Source organism: Dipodomys ordii, unplaced genomic scaffold, assembly GCF_000151885.1.
Source record: "Dipodomys ordii isolate 6190 unplaced genomic scaffold, Dord_2.0 Scaffold111, whole genome shotgun sequence".
Taxonomy (NCBI): Eukaryota; Metazoa; Chordata; class Mammalia; order Rodentia; family Heteromyidae; genus Dipodomys; species Dipodomys ordii.
In genome coordinates, this window is record NW_012267327.1 from 3,513,060 (window position 1) to 3,526,983 (window position 13,924).

The 13,924-nt window shown below is 36.7% G+C and overlaps 2 protein-coding genes across 2 annotated transcripts in view; one reads left to right on the forward strand and one right to left on the reverse strand.

Moving 5' to 3' along the window:
• The window catches only part of Kiaa1524 (KIAA1524 ortholog), a 32,733-nt gene extending 25,747 nt beyond the window's left edge, over positions 1–6,986 (reverse strand). Inside the window, exons 1-3 of the mRNA XM_013028566.1 lie at positions 6,738–6,986; positions 3,180–3,327; positions 1,108–1,220 (exon numbers count right to left, since the gene is read on the reverse strand). Coding sequence (XP_012884020.1) covers positions 1,108–1,220; positions 3,180–3,327; positions 6,738–6,839 — 363 coding nt within the window. The 5' untranslated portion in view covers positions 6,840–6,986. The remainder of the gene's footprint in view (positions 1–1,107; positions 1,221–3,179; positions 3,328–6,737) is intronic.
• Positions 6,987–7,165: 179 nt separating this feature from the next.
• Dzip3 (DAZ interacting zinc finger protein 3) overlaps positions 7,166–13,924 on the forward strand; it is a 71,583-nt gene continuing 64,824 nt past the window's right edge. Inside the window, exon 1 of the mRNA XM_013028565.1 lies at positions 7,166–7,334. The gene's annotated coding sequence lies outside the window, so the exon portion shown is untranslated. The remainder of the gene's footprint in view (positions 7,335–13,924) is intronic.

A 13,924-nucleotide genomic window follows, 5' to 3' on the forward strand; every position in this document is an offset into this window, starting at 1 on the left:
CCAGAGACCAAGGGAAGCATAAAATACTTCCCAAGAAACAAACCTGGTCTGATTTGTTCCTGGTTCAAAATCTGATTATTCTCCTATTAGTTCTATCTGCCATGATGTGACTACATCCAGAGGGGCATTTTCAGAACTGACACCATAGTTACGAACCTCCAAAATTGTGAGTAAACTGAAATTCCTCAGGTACTTAGATACAGCAACACAAAGCTGATTAATATGGTCATCACCCCTGTTCACTTAATGATGTGAAACTTGAATGTTAAAATAAACTTAATGTTAAAATATTCTAACATCTCTAAGATTGTATGTTACTGGTAACATTTTTCTTTTTCTTTGTCGATCATGAGGCTTGAAATCTGGGCCTGGGTGCTGTCCCTCATCTCTTCAGCTCATGGCTAGTGCTCTACCACTTGAGCCACAGTGCCACTTCCAGTTTTCTTAGTGGTTTATTTGGACTTTCCTGCCTGGGGGTGGCTTTGTACAGCAGTTCTCAGATCTCAGCCTCCTCAGTAGCTAGGATTACAGGTGTGAGCTACCAGCGCCCAGGTAACATTTTTCTCCAAAGTGATTACATTTTAGACTCAACTTGACATAAGAGCTTTTAATTTACACTAAACAAAATAGGAAATGGAGATAAACAAATAGGAAATAGAGATGGCTCAGGTGGTAGAATGACTATCTTGAGCCAAGGGGCAGTACATAGGCCCTGGGTTCAAGCCTTGGTACTAACGCTATAAACATAGCTTTAATATTTGTAGACTATTTCTTCAATGGATTGAGACAAGATGTTAATTACAACTTTGATATGAATAGTTTACAAAATATAGACATATGTGTTTATGAGTTAAAATGGTTAGGAATTTGATCTGTTTTAATCAACAATGGTGCAGTATGGGTGATATTTCCTTCCCCACAAAGTTTTAAAGAGTACTCTGTATCCAACCCATATTTAGTGATTAAAAATGGTGCCTATCTCATGTCATGGGATACCATCATACACACTGTAAGTTAGTAGTTTGTAAAAAAATATTATCAATTTAAATCTAAAAATAAGGAAAGAGGAACAGATGAAAAGTGATAGTGTACTATGAGTCTGTATACCTGCAAAAATACTGAATCACTGTGGCAAGTGCTGCTCCGACAAACTACTCCTGCTAGTACAATATTCAGATTGTATGTATTCTGAAGGCAGTCTCTCGTTTCATTGTCTACAGCTTTAAGAAAAATAAAATGACAGAAATATCATTTTTATATATGGTCTTCATAAACAAAAAGGAAATAATTTTAACTCATTTATACTTAAGGAAAATAAAGTATTATGAAAATACAAGCATTTTATTACTGCTCTCTATTCATACATTCAAGTGATTTTTCTATGTAGACTAAAAGAGAAAAAAAAACTTGCTTTAGTTTATTTGTAGAAATTTTGTTTTTAAAAGATTACATCTGAGCACTACTGTGCATACTTATAATCCTAGCCCTCAGGAACCTGAGGCAGGACGTAAGCCTAGACGTATAGTAAGATCCTGGCTAAACAAACCAATATTACTACTTTGACTTTATTTTTTAATAAACCTTGATGCTTTTACAACATACAGTTTATTACCTAAATAAAAAAACAAATTAATTTAAAATTAATCTAATTTTTAAATATATTTAAGGTTGGAAGTGACTAATATCCACTCTTGGAAGTTTGTTGAAAGAAAAAGTTTGTAGAAAGCAATTTTTAGAAAGAAATATCTATAATGGCTACCAAATTTTAAAATGATCTGCAAGTTTTATGGGAAATTTATCAAACAGAAACATAAAAATGTTCATTGAAAAAAATGTTCATGGAAAAAACAGTAGGAGAATGGTTGAATAAATGACATTCCCTACTAGTAAAGATAGTGATATGAGAATAAATCTCTAGTTCTTGATACCACTTAATTATTTGTACTAAAATCAACCAACCAAAGATCAAAAACTAGTAGTTTTTGAAAAAAGTGTCTGGAAGAATGTGTACCAAACCATTAAATGACATTTTATCTTCCAAATAAAAATGATGAGGAAGGTTGATGGCAATGTAAATAATGGCTCATAATGGCACTTCTGTCATAGGCTTGTAACCCACCTACATGGGAGTCAGATTATGAGTCCAGCTCAGGGTAAAAGTTAGGAAAAGCCCAAATCTAACAATAATCAAGGGATAGCCAGTGCCTCTATTCCACTGAAGTCCATAAGGATGAAGATTGTACTGGTGCTGGTTAAATATCATACCCTACCTGAAAAATAACAAAAAGCACCACCGACTTGGCTCAAGAAACAGTAAGCCTGTTTAACAACTACCAGCCCAAAGCTAAAACTCCTGTGCAGGAAAAAAAAATTAACAGAAAATCCAGGGTCATGTTATTTTGTCCTCTGTACCTGTGCTAGATAATTTAGTAGATATGAGTGGCTATTTAAATTTAGATTATTTAATACTAAAGCTTTAGTTCTTTGGTATTTTCTAATACTTGATATGCTTTTTAGCTATATATGACTCCTCTATTGGAAAACACAGATTTACAAAGTTCCTCTCTCTATTACTGAATTGAGAAATGCTGCTCTAGATTAATCCTTCTAGATTATTTTTTACATTAATTATATATTAATATTGTAACTACACACATATTTCACTCCTCTTTGCACAGAAATCAAAAGGGAAAATCATAAAGGGGACTATTTAGTGGACATATAAAAACTAATCATGATAAAAATAAAAAACAATCTTTATGTATAACTTCAATGTAGTTTATCACAGAAAGGTAATCTCTTAATTAATAGTTATGATTTGCTGACTGGAACATGTAATACTGATATTCCATGTACATAGTTTTGTTTTAAAATTCAAAAGTAGCGCAGTATTTTCTACAGTACATTCTGTTCTATAGAACATGGAATCTTTGGTATACACTGGATTCGTTGAATAATTTTAATTAACGACATATATAATATTACCATATCTTAAGAGACTCATGATATGTAGATTTTGAAACTTGAATAATGCTTAAAAGTTCAGCACTTTAGAAATCTCTTAAATGTGAATAACCAACAGATTCTATAACTAAATCAGAATTTTTAAAAATATTTAATTTAGAATCTTCCAAAATCTGATAAAAAAAAAACACACCAAAAGCCACCAAGTACCTTACCTAGTTGAGACAGCAAACTGATAATACTTAAGATGAGTGAAGCACTTATATTTGGATCTTCAAGTAGCTCTACAAGGCAACTCAAGCATTCACTTGGTAAAATCTGATTTGATGTAAACAGTCGTGTGAGCTTTTGTCCAGAAATTACCTGTAAAATGATCATTAAAATGTGTTAAAGTTGGAAATTTACTTCTGTATTGCAAATAAAAAATTCAGTTTTTTTCCAAAGTGGTACTGTCAGTTTTAGAAAATTCACACAATCTTTTTCTAGATTACTTAATTACTCCCTTTCTAATTAAACACTTGGATTTCAGTTTACATTCCTTTCCTCCAGCCAATTAGCCATCAAAAAAAAAGCGCCAAAAGTGGAGTTGTGGCTCAAAGTGATAAAGCACTATGTCCTGAATTCAAGCCCTACTAATAGTGTAAAAAAGAAAAATTCACTAGAGCCAATGTTTATTTTAAAAATGAATTCTAATGTACTCATTCATTTCACCTTCTTTGAGGAAAAGAATAAGAATCCTAAAGGATAACTATATGACAGCTCCTTCTGAAGGAATGAGTTCAACAACTATGAGATTATGGAGAAAAAATATAAAAGTAATCTAGTTTTAAAAATGTAGCCAGGATAAGCTATAAGTAATATTTTTAAAATTCCAGGAGAGGGGAGAGATGAGAGACAGAAAGAAGAGGAAAGTTAAAAAAGAAAAAAAACCAACAACAACAACAAAAAAACCAAAGTAAAAACCAGAGCCAGGTATATTGATGCTTGCCTGTAATCCCAGTCTGAAGAAGTAGGAAGATCTCAGTCTGTGGCTGACCCCAGGCAAAAAGTGAGACCCTATATGAAAAATAAATAAAGGCAAAAAGGGTTTGGAGGAATGCCTCATGTGGCAAGTGCAGCCTCTGAGTTCAAACCCCCGTGTCATAAAAAAATAAAAATTTAAAAAGGGCAAAAACAGTTGACAATTACTATGAATTTTACAAATGTTTTATACTGAATTATTATCTTTTTCTACAAAAATGGTAGAGAGTTTATTTTAGAATTACAATAAATCTGCTGTAAATGCATATTTTAAAAGGTCAGGACTAAGCAAACTGTTTTAGCATTCTTCTGATCTTTCCTTTTCTAGTTCTCTTCTGTTCTCTCATTCTTAATTTTTCTTCTATGAATCTGAAGCATTAGTGTTAAGTACTACATGTTTTAGTAATATTGTTAAGTAAGAGAGTTTAAGACTAAACATTAACTCAGCAGATGAAATTACAGACACTAATAGATATTTGGGGTAGTAAACCAAAGTGAGCCTCCTGAACATTGCTCTTTTGCCTATTGTACATGTAGCTCACCACATGATTTAAACAGTTTCTGTTTTATATATGATTTCTCTACAGGACTATACCTAATAAGGTACATAGTAAACATAATAATTAGTATTTCATATATGTTATTATATAATGTGTAGTAATTATAAAAATAGAATAAAGTTTTAAACTGCTTTACAATTTTTCCTTTTACTTACAATATCTTAATGCAAATATAATTTATCACAATAATAATTATTTTAATGCAACTTACTGTAGCCTTGAATGAAATACTTTACGTTACTTCCTTTCACCTTCATAGCTCTGTAAGATGAGTACTACTATTTTGTTTATACATGAGTTAATTGAGGCCACAATACAGGAGCACAACTGGGATTGCTATGCAGGCAGTCTTTTTTCTCAATCTATGTTTTTAATCACTAAATTTTCAATCACAAGTCTCAAGTTTAGTGCAGTCAAACACCATTATCAAGAAACAAATTAGCTCAGCCTAGCTCTACCAAACATAAGGCAGCCAAGGCTACAGACGGAGTTTAGAAGCACAAGTTCAAAAGAATGAAAATATCTCTTTTCACACAATAACCATTTCTGTATCCTCAGAAGTTGTTCTCACCATTAGAAATACAAATAAAACTGTTTTCAAAGAAAGGGAATGTTTCAAAGTGTTAAAGGGTTTAATTCCTAAAACTGAAGGTTCTGCTTATCTCTTGCTTTCTGGAGTTCACATGGTGTATCTATCCTAATAGAGATGCAAAGCCTTAAAAATGCAGCAGCTAACACCTTACGGCTTGAGGGCCTTTAACAAGGTAATAAGTGAAAAGAGGGGGAAAAATGTTCTTAGGAGATGGGCCCCTATAGTAGTAAAAGCACCAAAAAGCTTAAGAGAATAAATATAAAAAATTATATTCCTTTCCCTGAAGACTGATGTACAATAAACAAAGTAATCTTTGTAGAACTCTTTTGACTGTTTTTGATATACTAGTTTTTGTCATAGGGTCGATGTAACAAGTCGAATGTATTTCAACATCCTGTTTAATACTGAGAGAGGAAAATGAGGGAGAGAATCTGTTTAATACTGAGAGAGGGAAATGAGGGAGAGAATAGATGTAATTTTTCCTGGGCTTATTTTTTTTTATGACACCGAAGTTTATGATAGTTTGAATCCCAGGAACACCTGAGAAATGACAGCAAATGATTAACAGCCTAACAGTCTAAATCAAGGGGAAAAAATCACAAGGAATAATTTTTCTCCCTATTTAATTATTTAATTTGAAACTGTCAAGGAAATATTTTGGCAAATCGAAAAGATTACGGTTACTAGCAAAGATGGTTGCTTTTTTTCATTGTAAAGGTGATGCACAGAGAGGTTACAGTTACATAACTCGGGTAATGAGTACATTAAAAAAAATAGTGTCATCCCTTCCTTTTCTCCCAGTTTTCTTTTCCTACATAGTGACTAATAAATATCGCTGCTGAATTAGTTCGCCTTTTGTCCCACCACTTCTGTGCCTCTTCCCTTCCCCAAATTAGATAAACTTACTTATAAGACAAAGGGTACAGAAATCAAAAACAGCTACAAAAGAGAAAAAAAAAACTAAAGAGAACAAAAAGAACCGCAAATAAAACAATTTAAAAAAAACACCTCTTGTTCCCACTTCTTGGAGTTCATTTAGATAAACAACATGTTATAGGATCAGGTGCACAGTGAGCTATTGAGGGTGGTGGCTTCCTAATTCAAAGAAAGCTGGAATGACAACTTCACGTTCGAATTCAACACAGGGAACCCAGTTCACAGGCAACCAGCGCTGAGGTTATTTCTTTAGGGCAAAACCGAGCACAACTGTACACTGTCAATAAGCAAAACAAGGAGCGGAGGAAGGCGAGTGCATGCAGCCCACACTTCCCGGTCCTCAGTGTCCCCCACCCTCGTCCCGGCCTGGGTGGGCGCTCGGCCACTCGCGACTCCCGGGTCTTCGACAGTTCAAGAAGACAGCTGGGAGCGACCAGCACGGGCCCGTCTCTCCCGGGCGTGGGGCGTCCAGGGCGGCCCTGGATCTCCGCGGCTTAGGGAGTCCAGGGCGGCCACGTCCCTCCCGGGCCGGGGGCGAGCAGCAGGGCCGTGGCTCTCCTCCGGCTTGGGGCGTCCCGGGCGGCCCCGGCCCTCCCCCGGCCCTCCCGAGAATGGACGTCGACGAGTCGCTGAAGCTAGTCTGGCCAGAACCCGGAATCCCTCACCTCCAAATGTCGCAGAAGCTGCGTGGCATTGGCCTCTGATTTAACGGCTTTGTACTGACTGATAGTCAGAAGCAAAGACTTGAGGCAGGCGGTGGAGTCCATCGGAAAGGGCCGCGGCCGCGGCTGGAGAGTCACCCACCACCTCAGGTCCGCTCAGAGGCCCAGCTTTCACCGCGCTTTTTTGACTTTTAGGCCCCGCCTCCTGCTCCTCCTCCACCCCCCCCCAGTTCAGGTGCTTCCGGTTCCTGCCAGGCACCGGAAGTTTTAGGCATCCTAGCGGAGTGTTCTCTCAAACGGGCGGGGGTGGGCCCAGGGTGGGTCGAGGTCTGCAGGTTGGAAGCCGCCCGCTCCTGAACCACCCCCCAGACCCCTGAGAGGCCGCGAGATTTCAGCCTGAGATCCGTGAGGAGAAATCTCGCGAGATCGGGGCTAGGGCTCAATCTGTGGAGGGGCGGTTAGGCAGGCGCCCGGGGTCCTTGTTCGTCTGTGGGCTCTGGTTTCCAGTAGGGTCGGCGGCTTTTATGCCAGAGGCCCGGGCTTTCGTTGGTGCCTCGTTCCTCCACCTGAGAAATGGTCGGTTCCCCTAGTCTAAGAACGGTGAGGATTTCTGGAGAGAATCTTTGGGCTCTGGATGTAGAAGCGGCCTGGGCGGGGCCTCTTTAAACCTCTAGGACACCCGCCCCCTGGTGCCTAGAAACGAGCGTCTCTCAGAGCAAAGCCCGGGCTCTCTGGGGGTTCGGCAGCTCTTAAAGTGCCGTGGTTCGTGAGCGCTTCCTGGGGGTGCGGTGGCCGCAGGCGGGCCGGGCCCCGCAGGGTGTGTGCCCACCCGAGGTGCGGGGGCCGGCCTGGCCTGGTGGATGGATGGTGGACATGGCACTTGTTGGCGGGTTTGGATCAGAGATAAAATTCCGCCTGTGTCCTTAAAGGAGTGAGTCAGTAACTGATTGGTTGGGGGAGTTTTGTGTCTAAAAACGCAACAAGGAATAAAGCTTTAAAGTCAGGTGGGAGAAGAGACTAAGAATTCGGGTAGCTGGCCTAATAGTTTCATGGGAAGTCGTGGTCGGTAATCGGATGCAAATGTTTGCATCAGTACGTTTTGTAAAACGTTTGGTCAGTTTGAGACGGTCAGGTGAAAATGGGGATTAGCCTAGATGAGCTCCTTGATGCATGTCCATGAATTATTCCATGCTGCAGTTAGTGAACGTAGTTGGAATGTGGCTAGGGGTTTGCCAGTCAGGGAAGAACGATAGGAACTATCCTCTCTAGTGAAAGAACTGTGGGGAAAGGAAAGTAGTCTTATTGAGAAACTATTTTATAATCCACATAAATGAGCAGCACCATTTGTGATAGCAGAGTGGATAGCTTGCCTTTCCTAGCTGTGTATCTTTGACCGTTTGCTAGTGCTTCAGTCTTTTCATAAAGGATGACTAGAATCTGTTAACACAAGATTGTTCACTCATTTAGATTCTACAATCTACTAGGTACTAGTGAGGATGACAGTAATTGAACTGTACAGGTGAGATCATGTGATGGTCTTGAAGACCATTGTCGAATTAATCAGAGTAAAGAATTGACTTGACTGACATAATTGGGTTCTCTGTGTTATAGGTGATAGTAAATGGAGTGTGAAGAAAGATAGTGTCACCTACCTATAAATCATCAGCCTCATGTTAAGGATGATGCAAGGGTCATTTAACTTAAACAGTCACTTAAGTTTTGCACTTCATTCTGTATATTTTAATTAATATAAAATGTATGTTTATAGTTGTGAGAAGCACTGGCATCTTTAGTCAATGATACTTCCATATTCTAATCACAGAGCCATACTTTTAGTTCCTCAAAAACCGAAAAGAAAATTGATCCTTGATCCAAATAACTTAGGTACCTAAAATCTTGAGCTTGAACTCCTGAGTGCAGTGGTAGATGATCTCTTTTTTTGAACTGGTCTAGTCACTTTGTATTATAGAATATTCTGGCAACTGGATAGGCTGTGATTTTGTGAGGAATAGGACTTAAAGTAGAAAGAACTATTTAGTAGAGTCTATACAAAGAATAACTAGGATAATTGAAGTAGAATGACAGTTAAACATTTCAGAACTACTTGTAAAGATAAGTAGGCATGACTTCATAACTGGATATGAAGAGAGTAGGAGTGTAGAATGGATTCCAAGTTTCTAGGTTTCTGAGAAGATACAGGACTGCCGAGCTAGTTAATAGTATTCAGGGTACAATTGCTGGTGGATGAAATTTTATATACTCTTGTACCATTCTCATTAAGTTTATTTCTAAGTACTATAAAACTTTTGTTATTGTGACAAGACTTGCTTTAATTTTTTTTTTTGTTCTTAGCTGAGTACCGGTGGCTGAGGCCTGTAATTCTAGCTACTTAGAAGGCTGAGATCTGAGGATTGAGGTTCAAAGCCAGCCTGGGCAGTAAAGGCCGTGGGACTCTTATCTTCAATAAACCACCAGAAAACCAGAAGTGGCACTGTGGCTCAAGTGGTAGAGCGCCAGCCTTGAGCTGAAGAGCTCAGGAAGAGTGCCCAGACCCAAAGTTCAAGACCCACGACCAAAAACAAAAACAAAGAAAAAAATTGTTCTTATTTCTAACATAAATGTACCAATTATTGGTACATCTTTAAGACAACTATTAAAATCTTTCATTCTATATGATTTTGTTCTCAGTCTTACCTATATATTATTTTTAATAATTTCATCTCCCAATATTTTACTCAGGTTATGGTATTGTAGTCTGTATAGCATGAGAACTAGTGATCATATTGAGTATCTTTAATAATATAATAAGATTAACCCAGTATTTTAAAATAGTATAATTTGTGTTGTTGAATTGTGTTAGATATTTTTATCATGTTTAAGAAAACTTTTTATCATGTTTAAGAAAACAGATGTTCACATTCATGCATTTTGTTTTCCTTCTTAAAAATAATTCAGGACTCATGTTGCTTTTCTGTTCTTAGATAATAATAATAACTATTACTTACAAGCACCGTTACAAGGACTTTCTATAACAGCCCCATACTAAATTAGGTTGATCATCATTTTACAGATAAGACAAAGACATAGAATGGTGAAGTAATTTGTCAGGGTCTTATAGCCAGTAATAATAAACTATAGATTTGCTATGCTACAGGTTTTAATTTTCTGATGTTTTATATTTATGCTCTTAATTGAGTTTTTAGTGACTTTTCCCCCTAATTTTTCCATTTGTAATATAGGTTATATATAACTTTTGAAAAATGACTGTTCCATAATTTTTAATGAGGGAATAATGAGAATTATAATAGCAATTATCTGATCTAGCTTATAAAATTAAGCCTGATAGCAGTTTAGTGGTATGCATTATGATATATTTGAATTTCTATTGTGACTATAGTTCACATAATGCTTCTACCTTTTAAAAATTTAATTAGAAAATATTTAGCATACTATTTTTGTGGCTAATCTTGTTGCTGTAACATTATATGAAGTATTCCATTAATATCCTTAATATCTTTGTAGTTTTAAATTTTCCTTTTCATTGCAATGTTACCTGTTTTTTCCTTTGTTGGACTTTTAAGAGGATTTTACTCAACTCTCAAAAACCAACTTGCCTTTTGTTATATTCTTATTTTCCTTTTATTTTAGAATTAGTAATTTTACTTTGTCTTTATTCTATCCTATGAAGTCTTAATATGTTTACATTTTGCATTTTTTCCTAGAAAGTACTTGCTTTATGCTGAAGAATCTATTTATTTGTTTAAAAGTACAACATCAGTTGTACCAATTAGGCCTTCATAGACATGCATACATACACACATTTGTATATATACATATATGTGTATAAAGGTGTATATATATATATATAAAACGTACAACCAACTTCACTCCTACTACTCTTTCTTAACCCCCCCCCCACATTTTTTAAAAGAATTTCAACAGGTTTTTTTTGTTCTATTTTTCATAAATGAAATGAATCACTTCAGCCATATTCATCCTCCTTCCTTGTTAGCTCAGCCTCTACTTACCAGAGGCTGGTTTACTTTCCTGTTATTGTTTGTGTTTCCTTTTTAGTTTTTTTTTTATCATGATATGCCAAGGAGTTTTAATAATGGCTCACGGAAGTTTATACATTTTTACCCTAAAAAACTTTAGGTGTGTGTACATGTAGTGTATGCATAATATATAATCATTTTAACCAGACAGGTAAATATATTCATGTATCAATATTTATTGAGTGCCAGTTCCTTGTCAAAGAGGCTAGAGTCTACTAGTAAACCAAAGTAAGTGCTATTAGAAAAAAAAAGTTTTAGGAGCACGTTTATTTTAAGATGAAATATGAAAGACTCTAGTGCCTGCTATAGTTCAGTAGCAGTCTTGAAGGAAGTAAGTGGCACTTAGGATCATGCACCACAATCTTATGCACCACAATTTTATGGCTGTTTAATTCCTTTATCTCTTCTAGAAATTCCTAATTCTAGAAATTCTTCAGTACTGAATAATCAAATAAAAAGCATCAATCTGTTGTACCAATGATTTGAGTCATGTTGAATGAGTGAAGACAAGAAATACGATCTTTAAAGAGCTGCAGTTTGTAGAATATTGAATGCTATAATAAGGGATTTATACCAGGGTTGCTAACAGAGAGCTAATTGTTCATTCAACTACCCTGTACTTAAATGAACATTTGAGTATAAGTATTTTTTTTTATTCTGAGGACACTGCAATGAATTAAATAGATAAAACTTTCTGTCCATTTAAATTTTTATTTTATTGACCGATATAAACAGTACCTAGAGCAAACAGGCAAATATATGCAAGTTAATATGTGGTGGGAGGAAAGGGGAAAAGGAATAGTGACTAAAGATTGAAGTATTACAATTCTGGGTTCTAATTTTAGAGTATTAATTGGATTTTGCTTAGACTTGATGGTTAACACCAGAAGTATTTATTTCTTGCCCATAAAATTGTGGGTTGGCCGAAACAGATTGATCTAGATTTGACATGGTTGGGTACCTCTGTTCAGACATTTTGTGGGGAGGAGAAATATCTGGAGTTCTGGGGAGGGGATTGTTTGTGGCTCTGTGTGTGTATTGTGTATACATGCTTACACATGCATTGATCCTGGGAATTAAACTCAGGGCCTCAGCATTGTACCTGAGCTTTTGTGCTCAAAGTTAGTACTCTACCACTTGAATCACAGTGCCATTTCTGGCTTTTTGTTAATTGGAGTCTCACAGACACTCCTGCTAGGGCTGCTTTGAACTGTGATCCTCAAATCTCAGCCTCCTGATGCCCAACTAGAGTTCTGTTTTTAATATTGAGGTGTTCATAAGACACCCAGGAGCTTCTAGAAGAGAGAACCAAATTTCTTATTGGTAATTAAAGAAGAAATTGGGGCTGAAGAAAGATATCAAACTCCTTTATGTGATGTAGAAATAACTATTCTATCGCATTCACATCCTTGCCTTGGTAGGATGGCCCTCTCCCACTTGAGCCACCCCTCCAGCCCTGTTTTTTAGTGGTTACTTTTGAGGTAGGGTCTTGCTGTGATTCTCCTCATCCAGGATTCCTGTTGCTGTGATCCTAGTTACTATGCCACTGTATCCAGCTTTAATCCGCTGAGATGGAGTCTGGAGGATTTTTCTACTTAGAGTGGCCTGGAACCATAATTCTCCCAATTTTTTCCAAATGACATAGGATTATAGAGTTCTGCTACTGTGCCGCTATGAGTTGAAGAGTATGTGTGTGTGTGCTGGGTGGGGGGGTCTTAAGGACTTTTCTTCATGGGCTAGCCTTAAACCGTTATCCTCTTGTGTCATTCTGCCAAATAGGATTGTAAACATGATCCACCATTGCCTAGCCTACTATCTTGGTTTCAGAAGGAACCCAAGAAGGACTCTGTGTTAAGGTCAATCTTAATCAACCCTTGGGCTTCCTCTATTTCTGCCTTCTGAGGTTTTTGGTATGCAATAGATAGCATTCTTTAAGCCAATAATTCGTACTTAAACTATATCAAGTGCTGTTCTAGGCATTGAGGACACAAAAATATTCCAAAAATGAGATTTCCTGTCTATGTGTGACTTATGATCTAGTGAGGGCAAAAGGCCAAGTATAAAATTAAGAGACTTTCAGAAAGCATTAATACCAAATACAAGTCTTAGTGGCTATGTTCCAAAAACTCAAAGCAGAGAAATTCAGTGGTAAAAATGGGCAAAGGTCTAAGCATGGAGTCATTTAAATAACTTGGGCCACTATAGAAAACAAACAAAATCAACATTCAGATATTAATATTATACAGAACCAGGAAACAAAATTTGTATAACTTAACAACTCAAAACAACAACCTGAAAAGCAAACATACTTTTCTGTTACAATTATAGTTCTGTGCCATTAGCAACCTTTTGGTCAATGATAGATCACAAATATGAAAGTCTCATAAGGTCATAATAGAGTTGCAAAATTCCTATGACTAGTGACATCTGTGTGTAAAGCAATACATTAATACTGTGTTTGTGGTTATGCTTGTATAATAAAACTAACAACATCCTATAAAAATATAGCTATAAAATTATGCATGGTACCTACTTAGTAATGATGAGAATTATATTACTGCATAGGTATTTATAAAATATATGTATAGCTGGGCACCGGTGGCTCACACCTGTAATTCTAGCTACTCAGGAAGCGGAGATCTGAGGATCACAGTTCAAAGCCAGCCCGGGCAGTCCATGAGACTTCTCTCTAGGTAACAACCAGGAAACCAGAAGTGGCTCTATGGCTCAAGTGGTAGAGTGCTAGCCTTGAGCTGAAGAGCTGAGGGACAGCACCCAGGCCCAGAGTTCAAGCCCCATGACCTATTTAAAAAAATAAGAAAAAAATGTTTATAATTTTATAGTGTGCTAATACTCATAAAAAGTTTACTTTAAAACAGTATGCCATGCCATACATACAGTCTCATAAACATGTATGTGTCAAGTCTCTTCTATTTATCAAGAATCCATGTCTATTGAATGACTTAAGCCATCTAGATTTATGTAAGTATACTCTATTATATTTGTAGAATAAAATTGCTTAAGGAAACATTTTTCAGGTATTCCTGTCGATACATGGTTTATGTCTATATTCTTACACCTTTCCCAACTATGAAATATTAAAATTTACTTCTGGCTGGGAAGGTGGCTCAGTGG